The sequence below is a fragment of the Bombina bombina genome, chromosome 1, assembly GCF_027579735.1.
Source record: "Bombina bombina isolate aBomBom1 chromosome 1, aBomBom1.pri, whole genome shotgun sequence".
In the NCBI taxonomy this organism is placed as follows: Eukaryota; Metazoa; Chordata; class Amphibia; order Anura; family Bombinatoridae; genus Bombina; species Bombina bombina.
The window spans coordinates 282,504,645-282,527,529 of record NC_069499.1 but is presented as its reverse complement, the minus strand read 5'-3'; the positions used below and the strand labels follow the sequence as shown (position 1 = coordinate 282,527,529).

The 22,885-nt window shown below is 38.9% G+C and overlaps 1 protein-coding gene across 2 annotated transcripts in view; it reads left to right on the top strand.

Moving 5' to 3' along the window:
- The window catches only part of CCDC93 (coiled-coil domain containing 93), a 141,638-nt gene extending 123,962 nt beyond the window's left edge, over positions 1-17,676 (top strand). For both annotated transcript variants that reach the window (XM_053698013.1, XM_053698012.1), the window contains 5 exons: positions 40-122; positions 10,282-10,319; positions 10,472-10,556; positions 13,491-13,604; positions 17,202-17,676. In XM_053698013.1, coding sequence (XP_053553988.1) covers positions 40-122; positions 10,282-10,319; positions 10,472-10,556; positions 13,491-13,604; positions 17,202-17,246 — 365 coding nt within the window. In that variant the 3' untranslated portion in view covers positions 17,247-17,676. The remainder of the gene's footprint in view (positions 1-39; positions 123-10,281; positions 10,320-10,471; positions 10,557-13,490; positions 13,605-17,201) is intronic.
- Positions 17,677-22,885: the final 5,209 nt, after the last annotated feature.

Genomic DNA, 22,885 nt, shown 5'->3' with positions numbered 1-22,885 from the left:
CTGCATATTACCTGTATTATCCTCTCCCGTTTCTTATAGTCTCGGCCACACACAAGGAGACCAAACAGTTCTTCACTTTGTATAACACACTGGATGACAAGAAAGTTTATCTGGAGAAAGAGGTGAGCAAAGCACAACCGAATACGGTGTTGTATACACTGTATTTATAGTGACAGCTGGCCTGGAGACCTGCTTGTCTGTCTATGTATATCACATTGTCTTAAAAGGACATACAACTTATGTGCAAAATGCTTCTAGTAAAACGTGTTACTGTTACAGTGTAAGCTTTTACTGTGCACAGAACATTATATACATGTTCTCCATACATTTGCATTGAAACACCATTTTGCACCATTGCTAATGAATACTTCCCACTGCTGGCTGGCTGAGCAGGCACAATGTTTGTCAAATCAAACCTTTAACTATACCAGACAGATTATATTGCATGTGTATTGTAAAAAAATGTTTGTTTATTAAAATCAAAATGCACTCACAGTTGACTTGTGATCATTGCCAGATCTTAATGGCTATGTGTGATATCAGAGCTGAGCCTTAAAGGGACACTGAACCCAAATTTTATCTTTTGTGATTTAGATAGAGCATACAATTTTAAGCAACTTTCTAATTTACTCCTTTTATCGAATTTTCTTCATTTTATTTGTATCTTTATTTGAAATGCAAGAATGTAAGTTTAGATGCCGGCCCATTTTTGGTGAACAACCTGGGTTGTTCTTGCTGTTTGGTGGATAAATTAATCCACCAATTAAAAAGTGCTGTCCACAGGTCTGAACCAAAAAAAAGCTTAGATGCCTTCTTTTTCAAATAAAGATAGCAAGAGAACGAAGACAAATTGATAATTGGCGTAAATTAGAAAGTTGCTTAAAATTGCATGCTCTATCTGAATCACGAAAGAAAAAAAATTGGGTTCAGTGTCCCTTTAAATAGTGTTATTGAGGGAGCCTGGAGGGAGAGCGGAATGGCCGCATAAAGGTGAAGCTCCAGGCAGCCAAGTAAGCTTATAGGCGTTTATGAGCAGATAGCCTCATGTAAGCCGGCTATAAGAGGATCGGGGGTGAGCCCAGACGGTCAGAGCAGAGTGAGACTTGCGGCGGAGTGCCGCACATAATACCCGGCAGGGAAACAGCTCAAGAAGTGAAGCGGATACAGGGAGACAGCGGCCATGATAAAAGGCCACGTGGCGACCTGATAAAACTTTCTGCTTGTAAAGCGGTGCCGGGCTAAGCCGAAAGGTGAAGAAGTGAGTAGTGGCGACTGCCGCAAGTAAGCGGTGATGTTTTTCTGAGAGGTAGTGGGTGTCCACACGTGGGGCCACACAGTAAGGGCTAATCTGATTAGCGGGTAACACCGCAAATGTGATGGGTGAATTCGCTGCAGGCAGAGGTCCACAGAGAGGCCTGCATCTATTATGGAAGGGCTGCAGCTACTAAGAACCAGCAGGGAAAATACCGAGGAATAATGTAAAAGGGCTGCAGGGAGAAAAATGAGCAAATTTGACACTTCTCATCAGTGAGTTCTAAGATGATGCACAACCCAAGGAATGTGACACTAAATATCTGAAGAGGGCCAGAAGAGGGACTGTAAACTACTAAGACTTCCTTCAGTAGACAGGGGGAGCTGATATATATGTCTGCTTTAATTTGAACAACGCTGAGTGTGATAACAAAGGGCACTAAAGAGGTTAAAAGACTGTTGTAGGTGTAATAGCTGGAACCTACAAAAGAAAGATATTGCCAGGCTACTGGGAAGCCGTGATAATGACCTCCAAAAGGAACATTAAAGCAACACCTGTTGCCAAGCAGTCTACGGCACCCATCTTTTTCAAAGCTAACAGAGGGGAGAAATCGCCAGAACAACATTCACCCCAATCAGACAGAGACGGAGATAATGACACAAACCCCCACGGGGGAGCGAGTCACCATGAACCCCTAACCAGAGCTGACCTGGAACAACTGGTGTCAAAACAAGACATTTCCACAAATTTTGAGAGACTTCTTGAGAAAATTGAAACACTCCAGAATACAGTCACTAATAGTCTGACGGAACTTAAGCAGGAAGTGGGTGAATTAGGCTCTAGAGTGGACTCTCTTGAAGAAAGCGGAGAAGCACTAGTGGAAGGCCTACGGAATAGAAATATACAGGCGCTCTACGTGCGTCACACAGAATCCCAAAATAATGTAAAAAGTAAAAACAACAGAGATGATAATTGTCTATATAAAGCTGTAAGTAATACTAACCGGCTTATTTATGTTAAAAGCTAAGCTCGTATATAAAAATTAGATAAAGCTCATATATACCTTGTTATTATATCATATATTGTATTATGCTATTATGCTAAGGAGATATACAACCTGACGCCCAAGGAAGGAAATAGGTCTGTCCAGAAAATACAAATATTGTATTGATTTGTCACAGTTCACTTTGATTTATTTTCCTTTTTTCCTTGTTAGTAGATCACAGTAAAGTGTTACACACTGCAGGCAAAGTATCCAATGATAAGTAAGCTTGTGTCGGGTGCTGCTCTTTGATCTGTTGCCTCTTGTGCTTCAGATGAAAAATGCAGAAATCTAAGAAAAAAAGAAAAGAAAAAGCGCATCCTCCGATTCAAGTGATAGAATTTATTAACAACAAAATAAGCGCTAACAATATGCCTTTACAAGATTAAAAATGAATTGAGCCTGTAGAGTAACCTTTCCAGCTGCTGCTGAAAGAGACTGTCTTATGCTTCCTTCCAAGAACACCGCTCACACCTGCAATCCTGCAATTTCAGTATGCGGTTCGTTTTTTACCCTGAAGTGTCATCCAAGTCTGTGAAGGGTAACAGCGGGTTGATCGTTTGCAAAGACAGAGTTCTTTCTCTGAAGTTTAATGGAAATGTTGGTCCTTGATCCTCAACGCGTTTCCCCCGACGCCGGTCGGGCTTTCTCAAGAGGTGATAGTCTGGTTTGGTGACTGAGCACTCGCGGGCTTTTTTTGGTTTGTAACAATAACGCCCCCAGGTTGAAACAACCAATCAGTGCGGTCTCAGTAGTGACGTTGCCGGAGACTGTCCAAACTCCGATATTGAGCACAGTCTGTTAACTGGAATAGTCTCTATGCTTCACATATGATTCCATAAAATAATAGCCATCTGTTACATATATATCAATAACATTCCATTATATACACACTTCAACAAAGTATCTAAATTTGGCATTGGAAACATATGAACAACGAACCTTGCAGAAAAAAATTATCTTAAAAGTTACGATAAGAAAATCATAAATACATTTTCAAAATAATACTATAATGCATATAAACACTCGAATACCTAAATACATCGTGAGTTCTAAAATTAATGAAAAATTCATTTTTTTAAAAACTGTATAATCTATCATATTAACTTTAATAGATACGATCTTAGGAAATTCTGATTTTACACTTACTATCTATTAATTGATATTCCTATCTTTATCAAAATATTTTAAAACTCGCCTATAATTGTTTAAAATATTTTTTTTTTTAAACAAATTAAAATGTAGAAAGTATAAAAGATTCAGTTTAAAACCCTAAAATTTATATTAGATCTATCTGAATGTGTCTTAATCACATAAAAGCCTGAATATCTAGATCTACGTTTAACCCTTTTGGTACTGAGCTATTTAATTTATATATCCAGTATGTTTCTTGCTTTCTTAATTGTAGTAGTCTATTATCCACTGATGGTGGTATCCAATCAATGACCTGAATTTTTAGGGACCTAGGGTCACAGTTATGAGTCTCTACGAAGTGTTTTGATACACTGTGTTTCATTAATTCAGTTTTAAGATTGTATAGGTGTTCACTAAAGCGTCTTCTTATTTTACTTTTAGTACGGCCTACATACTTTAGGCCACACCCACAGGTGAGGAGATATACTACATATATAGCATCACAATTATTTTTAAATGTGATTTCAAATTCCTGAGAATGACCTGGATTACTGAATTTAATAGAGGGATTAATATGAGTACACATACTACATCTGGATTTACCGCATCTTTTTGTCCCTTTTTGGTTGGATAACCAGTTGCTGTTATTACTATTGGTAGTAGTAATGCTCTTTAATTTACTGGGTGCTAAAATATTTTTTAAGTTCCTGCTTTTTTTGTATATAATTTTTGGATATTCATTCAACGTGGATCCTAGAATTGGGTCAGCTCTTAAGATTGGCCAGTGTTTATTCAAAAATTTTTGAATTAGGTGTGAACCCTCAGTGAAAGTAGTGATAAATTTTGCATCTTTATTAATATCGCTATTCTCTTTTTGTTCCCCCGTGACTTTATTCTTTATTGTATTATTTTTATATTTTAGTAGATCTTTTCTATCTTGATTTAATGCTCGTGATTTAGCAGTTTGTAATAAACTGTTTTTATACCCTTTCTCAATGAACTTGTCATCTAGAATTCTCGCTTCATTTTCAAAATCCCTCATGTTACTACAATTTCTCCTAACTCTTAGATATTGGCTATAGGGAACATTTTCTATCCAGCTCTTTTTATGATTACTACTGGCATTTATAAAGCTGTTTTTCTCTAGTGGAAGGCCTGAATGATATTACAACTCAAACGACAGCTCAGCAGAAAGAACTGGATGATATACACGACAAACTCGAAGATCTCGAAAACCACAGTCACTGCTGCAATATACGCCTGAAAGGTGTCCCTGAATCGGTGACCCCAAAAGAACTAAATATGTATCTACTCAATCTATTCCAAGGTATTACAGGAGTTGAAGACGAGGAGAAATTCCAAATAGAAAGGGCTCACAGGGCACTCAGGCCGAAACCTAAAGGTGATGACCCGCCTAGGGATATTATAAATCGGATGCTCAGGTTCCAAGAGAAAGAGGAAATAATGGTGGCGGCACGCAGAAACCCGACATATAAGCATCAGGGCAATGTAGTCCAGTTCTTTCAGGACTTATGTCTTAGAACACTACAGAGAAGAGGAGCACTTCGCCCATTCACAGCCCTGTTGAGGAAAAATCAAGTCCCATATAGATGGGGATTCCCATTTGCTTTGCACATCTCTTGGGAAAACAAAATCATTTCAATAAGGGACCAAGCAGAGATTTCAGAGACTTGCAGAAGGATGAAACTGGACCCGCCATCCTTTCAACAGCAAAGACCCTCCGCAGGGGGTGAAGAGGGTAACAGAATACCAGCTCAAAGGAAATGGACACGTGTCCCCGAAAAGAAAAGGAAGACATAAAGAGACAGAAACCCTTTTTTTCCTTTTCCTTTTTCTGTTTCATTATTACAGTGTGCAAGATGTATGAAGCTCTAGGGTGCTCTGCTTTTAGGCATAGCCGTGCGGGACTTGCACGACCAAGATGAGAAGGACATGCTGGAGCAAGAGCGCCGGACAGATGAGTATTCACAGTTGTTAATGTTATGTTTTTCTTGCAGGTTGTGTTAATTGTTTTTGTTGGACTGAGGACTTAATCTCCGAAGGAGAATGTTATTTAATGTTGAACTAAGTTGTGGAACTGAAAAAGACTATGGTCCTCATATCACTAGAAGGTCACTACTAATAAGGTTGCGGAACTGGCTATGTTGAAATGTGCGCCATTAAGGTTCAATATAGAAGATAAATATTTGGCTGCTTTTTAAGTCTATCTTGATGTTTTATTTAAGTGAGACTGGCGTATTTACTGTTTTTATAAAATGTTATTGTTCGTTTTTGTTTTTATTCTTCCAGGCTGGGTCTCCTAGAGGTAAATTTGATGTTCAAATTGAGGGTCTAGGGATTATAGGGGATGAGAAGGGACAGGGAGGAGAAGGTATTGTAAAATGACACCAAACAACACAATTATACTTACTCACAATGTTAGGGGGTTGAACACGGACACTAAGAGGAGAACTGCTTTGGCCCAATATCTTAAGAGTGAAGGCCAAAATCATATTCTTACAAGAGACCCATTTTGTGAAGTCATCTATCCCTAAGTTTTGGTCGCACCATTTTCCCCATCATTTCCATTCAACCTCTGACTCGAAAAAAAGGGGGGTCACGATATTGATACATAGATCTCTTGACCTAGTAACTGATAGGGTAATTACAGATAAAGACGGACGTTATGTTATAGTGCAGGGGACAATTCAGGGCTCAAATGTGACGCTATGTAATGTTTATGCCCCTAACGAGACCCAAAATGCTTTTTTTACCAAAGTATCTTCCCTACTTACACAGTGGTCACAGACTAGAGTGATCCTGGCCGGGGACTTTAACGTTACAATGACCGCTAAGGAAGGAACAGGGAAAACCACACTCACAAGCAAACAACACAGACACAATAGCATAGTTAAATCCATTAAAAACGCACTTGATGAGCACAGTCTGGTGGACACTTGGGAGGCGGTAGGCAGACAAGATCATGACTACACTTATTATTCCCCAGCACATAAACTTTACACCACTCTGGACTACATATATGTTAGCCAAATTATATCGCCCTCATTAGTGAGGGTGGGCACTCAGGCTTGTGTCTGGTCGGACCATTCCCTGGTCTATGCAGAACTGACGAATCTCATTGACTTCACTAGACAGCGCTCATGGACATATAATCCGGTACTGTTAAGGGATCCAGAGATTTTCAGGAAGGCACAGAGGGCACTCAAGGAATATTGGGACGTGAATACTGGTTCGGTTAATAACCCACTGGTGATTTGGGAGGCACGTAAGCCATATATTAGAGGTCTGTTTATAAAAGAAAAGTCAATTAAATCTAAAGCGACAGCAAAATTGGTTGATACCCTACAGAGAGAAGTTGAACAGTTAGAGATGAATCATCAGCGCAATACATCCACCCACAATTACACACTACTATTAGCAAAGAGGAGGGAGTTGGCAAAGATTTTAAATGACGCCTCTGTTAGGGCGGCCCTGCGGCTGAGGGCTCACTATTTTGTCTATGCCAACAAACCCGACAGATTTCTGGCATATAAATTGAGAGAAAGGAATAATTTTTTCTCCATTCCTAAGCTCTATACAGATGAGGGAGAACTCACTACACACCCACAAAAAATATCAGATAGCTTTGCAACGTATTATGAGAAACTGTACGACGGGAACAAATTAGGATTAGGTGATATAGCCGCTAAAACGAGAAACTTTTTAGAAAAAGCGAAACTGCCAAAAATCACGGAGGATGATTTAGAGAGTCTCAACAAGAAAATAAATAGTTCAGAGGTCTTAAAGGTAATTATGGATTTAAAATCTGGTAAGGCTGCAGGTCCTGAAGGACTGACAGGGGAGTATTATAAACTTTTCAAAAAAGAGTTGGTACCCCATTTGGTCAACTTTTGTAATGGTATAATGGATGGATGGGAGATACCTAGGGAGACACTTAAGGCAAAAATTATAGTGATTCCAAAAGGGGGGAAAAATAACAAGTTTTGTCAGAATTACAGGCCGATTTCCCTGTTAAATCACGATATCAAAATTTTCACCAAAGTAATGGCAAATAGATTAAAGGTGATTTTGCCCACATTGATCCACCAAGATCAGGTGGGTTTTATACAAAACAGAGAGGCCCCAGATAACGTTAGAAGAGCTATCACTCTGTTAGATTTTGTGAGCACAGTGGGGACTCCAGCTCTATTCCTGTCACTAGACGCAGAAAAAGCGTTTGACAGGGTAGACTGGAGTTTCATGTTTAAAGTACTCGAGGATATGGGGTTCAAGGGGACCTTTGTACAAGCACTTAGGGGCATTTATTCTGACCCAACAGCGGTAGTAGGGGCGGCGGGTCACACATCCAGACAAATAACAATCTTTAATGGGACTAGGCAGGGATGCCCACTGTCGCCACTGATATTCGCCCTTTGCATAGAGCCACTGGCCTCTTATATCAGGAACGAGACAAACATCTCGGGAGTACGGGTGGCAGACTCAGAATATAAATTAATGTTGTTTGCGGACGACGTATTACTAACTTTGACCAGACCCTTGCATTCACTCCCACACTTATACAAAACCTTAGAAGAGTTTTCTTCAATTTCGGGCTACAAGATTAACACAACCAAGTGCGAAGCACTGCAAATTTGTCTACCAGCACACACGAAAAAGACAATCAAATTAAACTTTGATATTGCAGGGGAGAAAAAACACATCACCTATCTAGGGGTCAAATTAAGTGATAGCTTATCAGATTTATATAAGTTAAATTACCTCCCAATTTACAGAGCCATTAGAGGGGACCTGGTAAAATGGAAAAAAGGGAACTTTTCATGGTACGGCAGATTGATGGCAATCAAGATGAACCTCCTTCCAAGATTAATGTATCTTTTTCGAGCTTTACCCATTGGTGTCCCAATTAAGGACCTAGAGGCCTTACAGGATGATTTAGTTAAATTTTTAAGGGGGGACGGTAAGACTAGGATAGCGGCACAGGTGTTAAAACAACATAGACACTGGGGGGGGTGGGGGTTCCAAATCTGGCTGAATATTATAGGGCCTCTAGGCTAGCTCAGTCGGTTGTAATGGGGAAGAGTGACAATGAACTACTTTGGCCTAAGATAGAGGCAGAAATAGCAGGAAATGACAGGGCTGCAGACATCATATGGGACGAAGAGAGGCTTTTGAAAGTTAAAGAATATAAATCACCGGTCATAAGGGAGGCATTAAGCTTATGGACAAAAACCATGAGAGGATTACAACTATGTAGACCCAGGGTCCTTGTTGAAACCCATTAAATTTCTGATACCTAGAGATCTGAGGAGGTCGGTGAGAAAATGGGAAAATAAAGGTTTGTACAGAGTGGCAGATTTCCTACAGAATTCAAAACTACTCACATATAATCAGATCAGAGACAAAATAGAGCCAGAACCCCTACATTGGTATTTATACTTACAGCTTAGTTCATCCATACACACTTACATGTCAACACAATGGTGTTCACCACCTACTGATCTGGAGAGAATGTTAGGTGCTCCATTCAGGGGGAAAAAACTGATCTCCCGAATTTATTTGCTACTGCAAGGAGCGAGGGGCCGGTCTAAATCACCCCTAATGGAGAGATGGGAAAGGGATATTGGCGAAGTGAGAGAGAAGGATGAATGGGAGGTCTTATTGAGGGATGCAGGTAAAGGTTTAATCAGCGCTGACCTGAGAGAGAATACTATCAAGGTGTCATTTAGATGGTACCTTACGCCTACCAGAACGGCGCACTATGCGCCAACACTTGACGGTAACTGCTATAGAGGATGTCGGGAGAAGGGGACATTTAGACACATGTGGTGGGACTGCCCAGGGGTCCAGAGACTTTGGGTAAAATTGTCAAAGCTGGTGAGCCAGCTTCTGAATGAAAGAGTTACACTTACAATATCACAGGCATTGCTACACGACAGGGTGAAACCCTTCAACAATTCAATTAATTGCTTCATTAGAATCCTTTGTACGTGCCTGAGAATATGTGTCGCAAGACATTGGAAGGCAGGGACACCCACATGGCAGGAAGTGACAGATAAAATAGTAGACACCTTCCACTTATCAGAGGTGGCGGCATGGTCACAAGGTCAGCTGGAGCAGTTTAATAAGATATGGTTTTATTGGATGTTAAGGAAGGGTGAGATACAGAACCTGTGAGTACAGGGTGGACTATAAGTGAACAAGAGGTAGTGCTTGAGAGATGTAGCGAAAGTTGTTAGTATAGGTAATGGTGACATTTCCCGTTTAATAAGGGGCAGTTATGAGGAAGGTTAGAGAAACATAATAACCCTCTTGTGGGGAGGAGACATGTTGTAACAGCCTGGAAGAAGGGGGGTGGGGGGATGAGTTTTATAGGTTGGGGAGTTAAATTTCTTAATATATGTTGGTAAACGCCCAAAATGGCAGAATGTAGAAGTGCCTGGCCTAGGCCATTGCTGTACAGTTTTTGTATCACAATGTTTACATGACAGAAGTTACTGATTTGTGTCAAAGAGACTTTATTTTGTACATGTAAATTAGTAGAACTCTGTATTACTGCTTAAAATCAATAAAAATTATTTCAAATAAATAGTGTTATTGAGTAAACGGTTCACATTAGCTTGACTTGTATGTTACTTAAATGATAACTGTTTATAGCGAATACACCAAAGTAATTTCTACGAGCTTTGTGTTCTATTGCTGACATTAGGATAATGTCAAGAGATGGGTCACTTGTGTATTTAGTTGACCATTAGCACTAAGGCTAAACAACATAAGCCGACTGGTTCTGTGCAGTTTCCTATAGTTTAATATTAATTTGTATTTATTATTTTAGGTGAATTTACTGAATTCAATTCACGACAACTTCCAACAGTGAGTAATTGATATTATTTTGGCTTGCATGTATCACTTGAGGTTATGTATTGCATAGCAAGAAAGGTGGCAGGCTGCTTTGTGCTGTGCTTGGGCAATGACCGTGTACTATGTTTAATATATATGATCTACATTGTCTTACTGTCCTTTAGAGCCATGGCCTCCTCAAGCACCCGTGAGCAATTTCTCAGACAAATGGAACAGATTGTGGATGGTATCAAACAGAGCAGAAATAAGGTACAGTTTGCTGGGAGACTTACTGTGCTGTCATGCACTATATATTCACACCATCACAAGAGTTTCTATTACTGCACATCACAGCATTGTGCCACTGACAGCATAACGAGGCTTTCACATTTGTAAATAATGACCCCACCTCAGGCCTCAGTAAATAAACTCTGCTACCTGCATATGCTGCCTGAATGAAATGACGCTGCTCCCCATCTATCCGCCACTGCAAAATTTGTTGGCTCCCAACCATAGTCAGCAATGTCAAAGATTAATATTCAGCAGATTGAAGTTGAAGGGTTGCAGGTTCGATCCCTGGCGAGCAGCCTATCATCCTTCCGAGGTCGATAAAACAAGCAGCGCCTTAAGACCCTTATGGTGATTAGCTGCGCTTTACAAGTACCCAATACATACTTAAATGGACAGTGTATGTAAAATGGGTTAAGATTGCAGGGAAATCAGACCTCCTTATCGCTTTATACCTACGCACACACATGCTTCCTCTTCTTTCTGTCTGTATGCCAAAGCCAATACTTGGAGAGAACGATTGAAAATGTAATATTTTATTACTTATCACTCCTACCTCTAGCTGGAAATGTAATTTATTCTGCTGGATAAGTATACACAGCTTTTCTGTAGCCAATACTTAAAGGGACACTGAACCCAAATTTTTTCTTTTGCGATTTAGATAGAGCATGCAATTTTAAGCAACTTTCTAATTTACTCCTTTTATCAATTTTTCTTTGTTCTCTTGCTATCTTTATTTGAAAAAGGCATCTAAGCTAAGGAGACTTAGAATAGTTGATAATCTGACACTTGTACTTCAATAAAATCCATATCTTTATTGTACAAACATTAAAAGCGTGGAAGAAAACAGCAGTTACTTTCGTAGGATTGGCATTACGTACGTACTGTCAGGCTTACGCGTTTCGGATTTAATCCGTAGTCATAGCCTCAGAGACGTTGTCCCTACTTCATACAGTACCAGGCTTCCCGGTCGGTGAGTTCCAGTGGTCACTTTATGTGATTTTATCTTAGTGGCGGTTGTGAGTTACCTCTGTTCCCCTCATTTTGTGGTCATTTTTAAACATTATTTCACGCACACCTTGTGCTACGGCACTCAGAATATTGGGCTAATTGTTTATTAGCGTTATCCACATCACTGGGATTTCCTCATTTAATTATCTAAGCTAAGGTGCCAGCCAATTTTTGTTTCCCACCCTGGACAGCACTTGTTTATTGGTGGGTGAATTTATCCACCAATCAGCAAGAACAACCCAGGTTGTTCACCAAAAATAGACTGGCATCTAAACTTACATTCTTGCTTCTCAAATAAAGATACAAAGAGAATGAAGAAAAATTGATAATAGGAGTAAATTAGAAGAGTTGCTTAAAATTGTATGCTCTATCTAAATCACGAAAGAAAAAAAATTGGGTTCAGTGTCCCTTTTAAGTATTGAAAAAGGAAAGATATATTAATACACTCCAGCAGGGTATAATTGATCATAGGGAACAAATTAAAGGGGAGAAAAATGTAGTCAATTTTGTCCATTTTAAATTGAGTAGTTGCAGGAAAACAGGGCACTGCCAGATATGAGATCTTGCAGTTACATCAAGTATGTCCATCCACCCTTAGACACGAAATGTAATAGAAATTATAATTCAAAGATCTTTAGCTGTGCATTAACCATCTGTGCTTTGATATTCCTTGTCCTGTAACGCAGGGATCCCATTCTACATATTCCTGTTCATCCTTGACCTTTCCCATACATTCACTTATATAGATAATGTTTGCTTTCATGACAGGTATAAATTAAATCAATACATTTAAGAGAGAGGGAGAGAGTGTTTTAGATTGGATACAGCAGGTGGAAAGATGAATAGTGTAAAACATTAATTTGTAATAATTAAAGGGTTGCCATTATTAAAGGAACACTCAAGTGTTCGCTGATTATGTAAATCTACTGTATTTACTGGTCCTTTAATTATAGCTGTGTTCTCAATATAGATAACAATATATTCAGACAAATGCTTATATACATACAGATAGAACATTGTTCTCCACAGGTCCTTTTTTAATGGGTGCACCACCTGGCTAAGATTTTATCCAATATGAAGCTATAATTAGCTAGTAACATTTTTCAATGTTTATTGCTCAAATTATCATTCAATACATGTAAGTTAAATTGTGCGGTTAATTTGTGCTTTGGAAAGCAGAGCATGTTGTAATATTAGCCCACCTCGTTGCTTTATAATGCCAACCGAATGACTTTTTTTTTTTTTGTGTGGAAAACCCTGATTAAAAGTAAAAAAGAAATGCTTGCATATACACAAAGGATACATACCATTAAACTGTTATATGTATAGTCTCCTTATTAATACAGATACAAGGTAACAAATGTACAAAAGTATTAAAACTTACATAAAACTACCCTTCGGTTGCATGTATAAGCTGTATTTAGACATGTAACTATTGCCTCGATGATATAAGATATTTTAGTTCAGTGTTCTCACCAGGACTTTTTTAGCCAATATTAAGCTAAATGAGCAAATATTAAAAATGTTCAATATGTTTTGCACAAATTATCATTAAATACATTTATGTTAAATTATGCAAATAATTTGTGCATTGGACACCAGAAAATTATATATTACAAAATATTACACTGCCCCCATCTAGCTATTTCATAATGCCACCCGGCTGGCAAAATTTTCGGTGGAGAAAAGTGTTGTTTATACTTGGTCCCATCCCCAACCAAACCTTCCCATTTTCCAGTCTCAAGCAGTGTGTAAACACAAAATGCATACAGGTAAATGATAACATACAGGCATACACATAATACGTACAGCAAAATGTTTATATACAAACAGCCTAGTCTTGGGCTTTGCCGGATTGTGATTGGTCTACTGACTTCTTGTTTTCATTGTTTCCCTATTCCTTAGATGGAAAAAAAGAAGCAGGAAAATAAGATGCGACGCGATCAGCTGAACGATGACTACCTAGATCTCCTGGAGAAGCAGCGACTGTACTTTAAAACAGTCAAGGAGTTTAAAGAGGTGCGATATTATTATTTACAAAGTGCAATACAGAGGTCTGTAGAAGTGTGGTAGAATATCTAGTAAATATGACAATATTAGTTTATAGTCACTAATAACAGCTGCATCAGTCACGTGCTATTTTCCCAGGATGGACAGTTTTGTATTCCCCAATATCTTTTGCTGTTGTCAGTGTTAGGGCTGCAGTAAAATGACAGTGAGAGCTACGCTGTCATGCCGCTGTGAATTAAAGGTGTCCTGGGTATATTTTTAAAGGGAATAAATTGGTGCTGTGGGAGTGGCCAAATACTCAATAATGCAACATTTAACTATTTTAACTTTTAAGATTGAGATAGAACATACTGAGGTTTCGGATACCTCTAAATGCTGAAGAAGGCGGCCCTTTGTGACGGTCTGCTATTTTCAGGCCGAATTTATACGTGTGAAACAGCAACACACTAAAATCTGGATTTGCACAGATTTTAGTGTGTTGCTGTTTTACAAGCATAAATTAGACTCCAAAAATAACTGACTGGCATGAAGGGCCACCTTCTTCCGCATTCAGCGGTATTCAAAGCCTCCTAATGCACAGGTCTAGAACATACACATAATATCAATTATTAAATTCTGTTATTAAATTTACCTTTCTTGAAATTTAGCTCCTTTCCTTGAGCTTGGGAGCTTTTCATCATAGACCTCGAGCTGCTTGTGCAAGGCGATTCTTGTCTGTCTGGCGTTTTGTTAAATCCGGCCCATTTGACCTCTTTCTCTCTCTATTCTAAGTTCTTTATTGTTGGCTATAAAGGGAAATATTCTTTTAATTGAACCTGATGCAAGGACAAAACATAATGCAGCTAAATTAGAACATCTCTTCTGGGAATTCTGTAAAGCCAAGTTCCACTTGGTAATTAAACAAAATGTCTCCCTTTGTAGCACAGGTGGTTGTGACTAATTTTCTTACTGCACAATTGCCACTTTCAGAGAATACTCTGAATGTATCACACCCAGTTCTTCCCTTTGAACATTCTACACTGGCTTACATGTTCCACTATGTTTTGTAAGTCATTGTAGCCTCTCAGTCCTTACTTGATATAATTCAATCTGCATTGATATCCACTATTTATGGGATAGGGGACATCTACTGACCACCAGAACCCTTTCTGGAGACAACTTCCAGCCAATTCAGAGTCCCTTTAATAAACATCAGGTACTCTATGTTCCTTCAGGGTGCCTTGGGAATTTGAACATTAAAGGGACAGTCTACACCAGAATTTTTATTGTTTTAAAAGATAGATAATCCCTTTATTACCCGTTTCCCAGTTTTGCATAAGCAACACAGTTTTAATAATATACTTTTAACCTCTGTGATTATCTTGTATCTAAGCCTCTGCAAACTGCCCCTTTTTTCAGTTCTTTTGACAGACTTGCAGTCTAGCCAATCAGTGCCTGCTCCCAGATAACTTCTCGTGCACAAGCACAGTGTTATCTATATGAAATACGTGAACTAACACCCTCTAGTGGTGAAAAACTGTTAAAATGCAATCTGAAAGAGGTGGGCTTCAAAGTCTAAGAAATTAGCATATGAACGTCCTAGGTTAAGCTTTCAACTAAGAATACCAAGAGAACAAAGCAAAATTGGTGATAAAAGTAAATTGAAAATTGTTTAAAATTACATGCTCTATCTGAATCATGAAAGTTTATTTTGGCCTAGACTGTCCCTTTAATGATGCTGAAAGCTTACTTCATTTTTCTGAGGAAGCTTATGTCATCCATTCTACAGCTAATGTTTTATTTTACACCTTTACATTTGTTTTATTATTTGTGCAGTTTGAGACTGAGTATTAACGTATATTAAATTTATTTTAATGAAAACAGGCAGTATATTTCTTTTTTCTTGTCAAAGATATTAATTGATAAGAGTTGTTAATATGGGGGGGGGAGCTAAATAAATGAATCAAATAAATAAGATTTGACACAGAAAGAATTAAGATGAATAACCAATTAGAGAAGACTTTGGTATATAAATTTAAAAAGATAAGATGGGGAATAATCCTTGAAAAACACAAAGTTGTTGGTAAAACTTATGTCCGAGAATACCCACAGACATTAACATCACAGTGGGTGGGACACTTGCACGCTACTATGTGGATTACAGAGTATGCTGTGTGAGAGAGTGTATCTTTTAGAATACAGGTAGCCCTCAGTTTACGCCGGGGTTAGGTTCCAGAAGGAATGGTTGTAAATCGAAACCGTTGTAAATTGAAACCCAGTTTATAATGTAAGTCAATGGGAAGTGAGGGAGTTAGGTTCCAGGCCCCTCTCAAAATTGACATAAGTAACACCAATACATTATTTTTAAAGCTTTGAAATGAAGACTTTAAATGCTAAACAGCATTATAAACCTAAAAATATACTGTAGATTGTATCATCATCAAACTAAGTTTAATAAACAAAAACATTTGCTAAACCACACCTAATAAAATTATCACACAGACTGTATCACCATCATCAATCTAAGTTTAATGAACAAAAACAAAATAATCACACAACAGACTGTATCATCATCAAACTAAGTTTAATGTAGAAAAACGTTTTTTACTTGCATTTTTCTGCAGCTAAGGGAAGTGGCTGCTAGATCTTGTTCCTTTAAAAACGGCTCCATTGCTCAGGTCTGGTTATACACTGATTTCAGCCTGCCTGTGTTTAATCACACAACAGACTGCATCATCATCAAACTAAGTTTAATGAACAAAAACAAAATAATCACACAACAGACTGTATCATCATCAAACTAAGTTTAATGAACAAAAACGTTTTTTACTTGCCTTTTTCTGCAAACAGTTCTCTGCATTGAGTCTGCAGCTAAGGAAAGTGGCTGCTAGATCTTGTTCCTTTGAAAGTTGATCCATTGATCATGTCTGTCTTGCTTTTCTTTGCATGTGTTTGCTGCAACACAAGCGGACAGCTCCACCTACTGGCTATTTTAATGTATGCATGTGCTAATGCTTTCAATAGCAGTCAATGCTTTTCAATAGCAAAATAAAGGGCGTTATTCTGAAACGGCGCAATTTGAACCGTCGTAAACCGAGGGCCACCTGTACATACATGTAGTGTTTATATGTACCTAGCCTCAGTGTACCTAGTGAATGTTTGTCCTTGTTGTTAAATATTTTAATAAATATATTTATACCTGTCATAGATGCATTCAGTAAGAGCTTAGTTATAGCTCCACACATTGTGAGTACTGTTTTATTCCTGCCTATTGCACTTCCATCACAGAACTTTACTATCAGTTCATTTTCTTCTGTTTAAGAAGATGTTTGAAATTGGAATTTTATGCAAGTGAGAGGGGACCATATTGCATATTAATATATGCATTTTGCATACTCTGTCAACCTAAAAGTGAAGAAAAGTATTCATACGAAACGAATCCGTTCGATATCATGTCCATCACTCTTTAAAGCTGTATTGCTTGTAACTTTGTTGCTTTGTGTCCTATTGAATATTTAGTATTATGACCTCAAATTAGTTTGTTTTCAATATTGTAAGACAAATTTCAACATGAATGAGCTTATTATATGCCAGTAGTATTCCTACTTATTCTATTTTACATTTTAGGAATGCCGAAAAAATGAGACCCTTTTAGCCAAAATGAAGAGCTAGACTCCCTAATCAGTATTTCATAGAATGCTGCCTTGTGGACTACAATGAAGAGGCTGAAAAGATATGAGGACCAGCACTGTGTACGTGAACTCGGTTTAAGCAGCAGAGATTGTATGTGGGATACAAAATGCTTGAATACACGCAGCAATGAGTTAATACTTTGCTGCAGCACTAAGCTGCCTTGTTACATATCACAAAGAGAAATATTTTCTGTGCAGCCTTGGCACAAACGATCTGTGATCTGTCCTCTTACCATTTTTTTTTAACACAAACTTTTCTTTTCAATGTACCAAAACTGTGTTTTACAGACACTTGTTTCTACATGACCTTTCTTCACACCAGGGGTCAGGAGGGAGTTACATAAAGCCATTCCATAATAAATAAAATTGTACTGATTGAATGGGTCAAATAAAAACAACATTCTCATAAAGATGGTTGTGCTGACTTTTCATTGAGTTTTCTATTTTGGAGCTGTAAGGCATGTCGCTCAGGAGTATTACCTACTTTACTTTTATTTTGGATTTATTTTGTATAGATATTTTGTAGGATAGTTAATTGTGAATTATTTACTATGCATGTCTGTGTCTATCTATCATATATCTATCTACCTACACACATACAGTGTTCTCCACAGAAACATTATCTAGCCAGGTTGCATTATGAAGTAGCGCGCGGGGGGGGAAGGCGGGGTTCATTTTTTGGTTATTTATAAATGTTACTAAAGCAATCCATGCACAAATTAATTGTATAATTTAACATAAATTTATTTAATTATAATCTGTGCAAAAAAACAATGAAAAATGTTATTAGCTCATTTTAGATTAATATTGGCTTACATTTTTACCTGGGTGGTCAGTAAAATCAGCTGGGTGGTGTGCCCATAAAATAGGGGAGAATACGGATATAAATAAATATTTTTACAATAATGCTCCCAATACATTTATACACGTCTATATACCTGTCATACGAAAAATACATTTTAAAATATGTCCCTGCTGGGGGAAAAAAATCACAATTTTCAAAAGTATTTTACAGCATAGGCAGACTTTTTTGCCTTTGCTGTAAAATACTTTTGAAAATTGTGATGTTTCAGTAGGGACATATTTTAAAATGTATTTTCTTTTACAAGATATGACGAGTCCACGGATTTCATCCTTATTTATGGGATTATGTTTCCTGGTCAGCAGGAGGAGGCAAAGAGCACCACAGCAGAGCTGTATATATATATATATAGCTCCTCCCTTCCCTCCCACCCCAGTCATTCTCTTTGCCTGTGTTAGTGATAGGAAGAGGTAAAGTGAGGTGTTAGTTTAGATTTTTCAATCAAGAGTTAATTATTTTCAAATGGTGCCAGTGTGTACTATTTTACTCAGGGTACAGCTATAGGGGCTATGCAGATTACATCCGTCCTCTGTGACTCCCAATGGGGGGCTGCCCTGATGAATATGGTCTTAGCAAACTTTATCTAAGACCCAGTTTGTTCCCACAGATTCCTGGAGGAGATGAAGGACCTCTTGCAGTGTGGGACGAGTCATGTTGTTACTCAACATGAAGGTATGTGCAGTCTTTTATTTTCTGTGTCACTTGATACCTCAGAAAGGACTGTCTTCTCTCTATAAGCTGACCTATGTCTGTGCCCTATTATATCTCAGAGCAGGATATGGCTGGGGGTAAACAGAGAAGGCTGCTATCATTATGGGATAATGAAAATATGGGGTGCGGTAGTACTTTAAGATACACTATTTTAACCCTTTCATGTGTGGGCTGACGCTGGGGGTTCTCAGAGTAGTGAACTCTGGATCACGTGAGTTTTAATAAGCTTGCGGCATGGTTATTGTGACATTAACAGGGGGACTGGCTTAATGTGGGGCACTTTTATGAGGTGCAACGCTACTCCTGTGGCTCCATTTTTGTTTTTACTATAAAGTAATGAGCTGCGCGGGAGTTCCGCTCTGATACACCCACGATGGGCGGGGCACTCTTTCGCGCGCAAGTAGAAGCAGCGCAGTGTCTGTCTGGGAGTCGGTCGGATGCTTGACTCCGGTGTTCTGTCTGGACCGCATGGGTAGTTGGAACTCAGGTGGTCTAGACACTTTGCTGCACGGGTGACGTTCTTTTGTCTCAGAGAGGGGGCAGGTAAGCGCCGCAGCAGAGCTGTGGCGAGGTGTTTAAATTTGAAGTGTCTAAATTTGAAGGTGCAGTTATCCTTTAAAAGTTAGTCAACTGTTTATGGGATACGTGTAACTGCGACTTTTATTTTTCAAGGCCACAATTATAAGAGTTTTCGTCCGCACAGTGTGATGCGCAAAAGTTTTTATTTTTTTAAAGGCACAGTTGTTTTTATTCCATAACGAGATTGTACATAAAAAGTGTTTGATATATCTGAATAGAATTTTCTGTTTTTTACTATGGATGACCTTGAAGCCAGTACTTGTTTCATGTGTTTAAATGCCATTGTGGAACCCCCGCTTACTTTTTGTCCCTCATGCACTGAGAGGGCATTGCAATATAAAGAGCAAATTTTCTTTAACAAATAAGGATGCTCAGGATGTTTCTCAGACTGATGAGACTCAAGGTATGCCAATTGTTTCTCCCCAAGCGTTACAGCCCTTAACACCCACTCGAGCGACGTCATGTTCTTCAACTGCTTTCAACTGCGTCCACTTCATTTACTCTGCAGGATATGGCTGCAGTTATGTCATCCACCCTTACAGTTTTATCCAAGTTGCCGGTGTTGCAGGGCAAGCGCAGCAGGACAGAAGCCACTTTGGTTTCTGCGACTTCTGATGCTTTGATGGCTATCTCCAATGTGCCCTCCCAGGGATCTGATTTGGGTGGTAGGGAACTTCTGTCTGAGGGGGAACTTTCTGACTCAGGGAGTGCGTTACCTCAGACAGACTCGGACGTCATGTCCTTCAGATTTAAGCTTGAACGCCTCCGCCTGTTAATTCGGGAGGTTTTAGCGACTCTGGATGACTGTGACTCTATTGTGGTACCACCAGAGAAATTGTGTAAGATGGACAAATACTTAGAGGTTCCTTCTTATTCTGATGTTTTTCCGGTTCCTAAGAGAATTTCGGAAATTATTATGCGGGAATGGGAAAGACCGGGTATCCCGTTCTCACCTTCTCCTAATTTTAAGAAAATGTACCCTATAGCTGACTCTGTTCGGGATTCTTGGGAAACTATCCCTAAGGTGGAGGTAGCTATCTCTACTCTGGCTAAGCGTACGACTATCCCTATTGAGGACAGTTGTGCTTTCAAAGACCCTATGGATAAGAAGTTGGAGGGTCTTCTAAAAAAACTGTTTGTTCATCAAGGTTTTTTATTACAACCGACGGCTTGTATAGTACCAGTTACAACTGCGGCTGCCTTTTAGTTTGACGCCTTAGAAGAGTCTCTTAAGACTGAGACTTCTTTAGAGGAAATACTAGATAGAATTAAGGCCCTTAAGCTGGCTAATTCTTTTGTTACGGATGCCGCCTTTCAGATCGCCAAACTGGCGGCTAAGAATGCAGGATTTGCCATTTTAGCGCGAAGAGCTTTATGGTTAAAATCTTGGTCTGCGAATGTGTCCTCTAAATCAAAGCTTTTGGCTATTCCTTTCAAAGGAAAGACCCTGTTCAGGCCTGACTTGAAACAAATAATTTCTGACATTACGGGAGGAAAGGGTCATTTCTCTTGTTAAGTGTATCCAGTCCACGGATCATCCATTACTTATGGGATATTAACTCCTCCCCAACAGGAAGTGCAAGAGGATTCACCCAGCAGAGCTGCTATATAGCTCCTCCCCTAACTGCCATTACCAGTCATTCTCTTGCACCCAACGAATAGATAGGATGTGTGAGAGGACTGTGGTGATTATACTTAGTTTCATACCTTCAATCAAAAGTTTGTTATTTTATAATAGCACCGGAGTGTGTTATTCCTTCTCTGGTAGAATTTGAAGAAGAATCTACCTGAGTTTTTCTATGATTTTAGCCGGAGTAGTTAAGATCATATTGCTGTTTCTCGGCCATCTGAGGAGAGGTAAACTTCAGATCAGGGGACAGCGGGCAGATTAATCTGCAAAGAGGTATGTAGCAGCTTATTATTTTCTGACAATGGAATTGATGAGAAAATTCTGCCATACCGATATAATGTAAACTCAGCCTTAAATGCAGTAGCAGCAACTGGTATCAGGCTGTCATGTATGTATATTTTACACTTCAGTATTCTGGGGAATGGCACTTCACTGGAATTATACTGTATGCATAAAACTTTAGCCTAATTTGCAGGGACTAGCAACAGGCTTTTTAATAACACTCAATTTATTAATGTTAAACGTTTTTTGCTGGCATGTAAAATCGTTTAATTTTCTGAGGTACTGGGTAAAAAAAAATGTTTTGGGCACTATTTTTTTCCACTTGGCAGTCGTTTTATTTGATTTATGACAGTTTACTGATCTCTCTCACTGTTATGTGTGAGGGGGAGGGGCCTTTTTTGGCGCTTTTGCTACGCATCAAAAAATTCAGTCAGAAGTTTATTGTCTTCCCTGCATGATCCGGTTCATCTCTACAGAACTCAGGGGTCTTCAAAACTTGTTTTGAGGGAGGTAATCACTCACAGCAGAGCTGTGAGATTGTAGTTGACTGTGATAAAAAAACGTTTATTTCTGTATTTTTTTTCTGCTATCAGGGTTAGTTATCCTTTGCTAATGGGAGCAATCCTTTGCTAAAATTGTGTTTTTTACAAAGATTTGATGCTATAACTTTTCAGTTTATTAATTTTCAACTGTCATAACTTTTTCTGTGCTTCTTATAGGCACAGTACGTTTTCATATTATAGTAAATTACTTGAAAAGTATTTCCAAGTTGCTAGTTTATTTGCTAGTGTGTTAAACATGTCTGATTCAGAGGAAGATATCTGTGCTATATGTGCTAAAGCCAAAGTGGAGCCCAATAGAAATTTATGTACTAACTGTATTGATGCTACTTTAAATAAAAGTCAATCTGTACAAATTGAACATATTTCACCAAACAACGAGGGGAGAGTTATGCCGACTAACTCGCCTCACGTGTCAGTACCTGCATCTCCCGCTCGGGAGGTGCGTGATATTGTAGCGCCGAGTACATCTGGGCGGCCATTACAAATCACATTACAGGATATGGCTACTGTTATGACTGAAGTTTTGGCTAAATTACCAGAACTAAGAGGTAAGCGTGATCACTCTGGGGTGAGAACAGAGTGCGCTGATAATATTAGGGCCATGTCAGACACTGCGTCACAATTTGCAGAACATGAGGACGGAGAGCTTCATTCTGCGGGTGACGGTTCTGATCCAAACAAACTGGATTCAAATATTTCAAATTTTAAATTTAAGCTGGAAAACCTCCGTGTATTACTAGGGGAGGTGTTAGCGGCTCTGAATGATTGTAACACAGTTGCAATACCAGAGAAAATGTGTAGGTTGGATAAATATTTTGCGGTACCGGCGAGTACTGACGTTTTTCCTATACCTAAGAGACTTACTGAAATTGTTACTAAGGAGTGGGATAGACCCGGTGTGCCGTTCTCACCCCCTCCGATATTTAGAAAGATGTTTCCAATAGACGCCACCACACGGGACTTATGGCAAACGGTCCCTAAGGTGGAGGGAG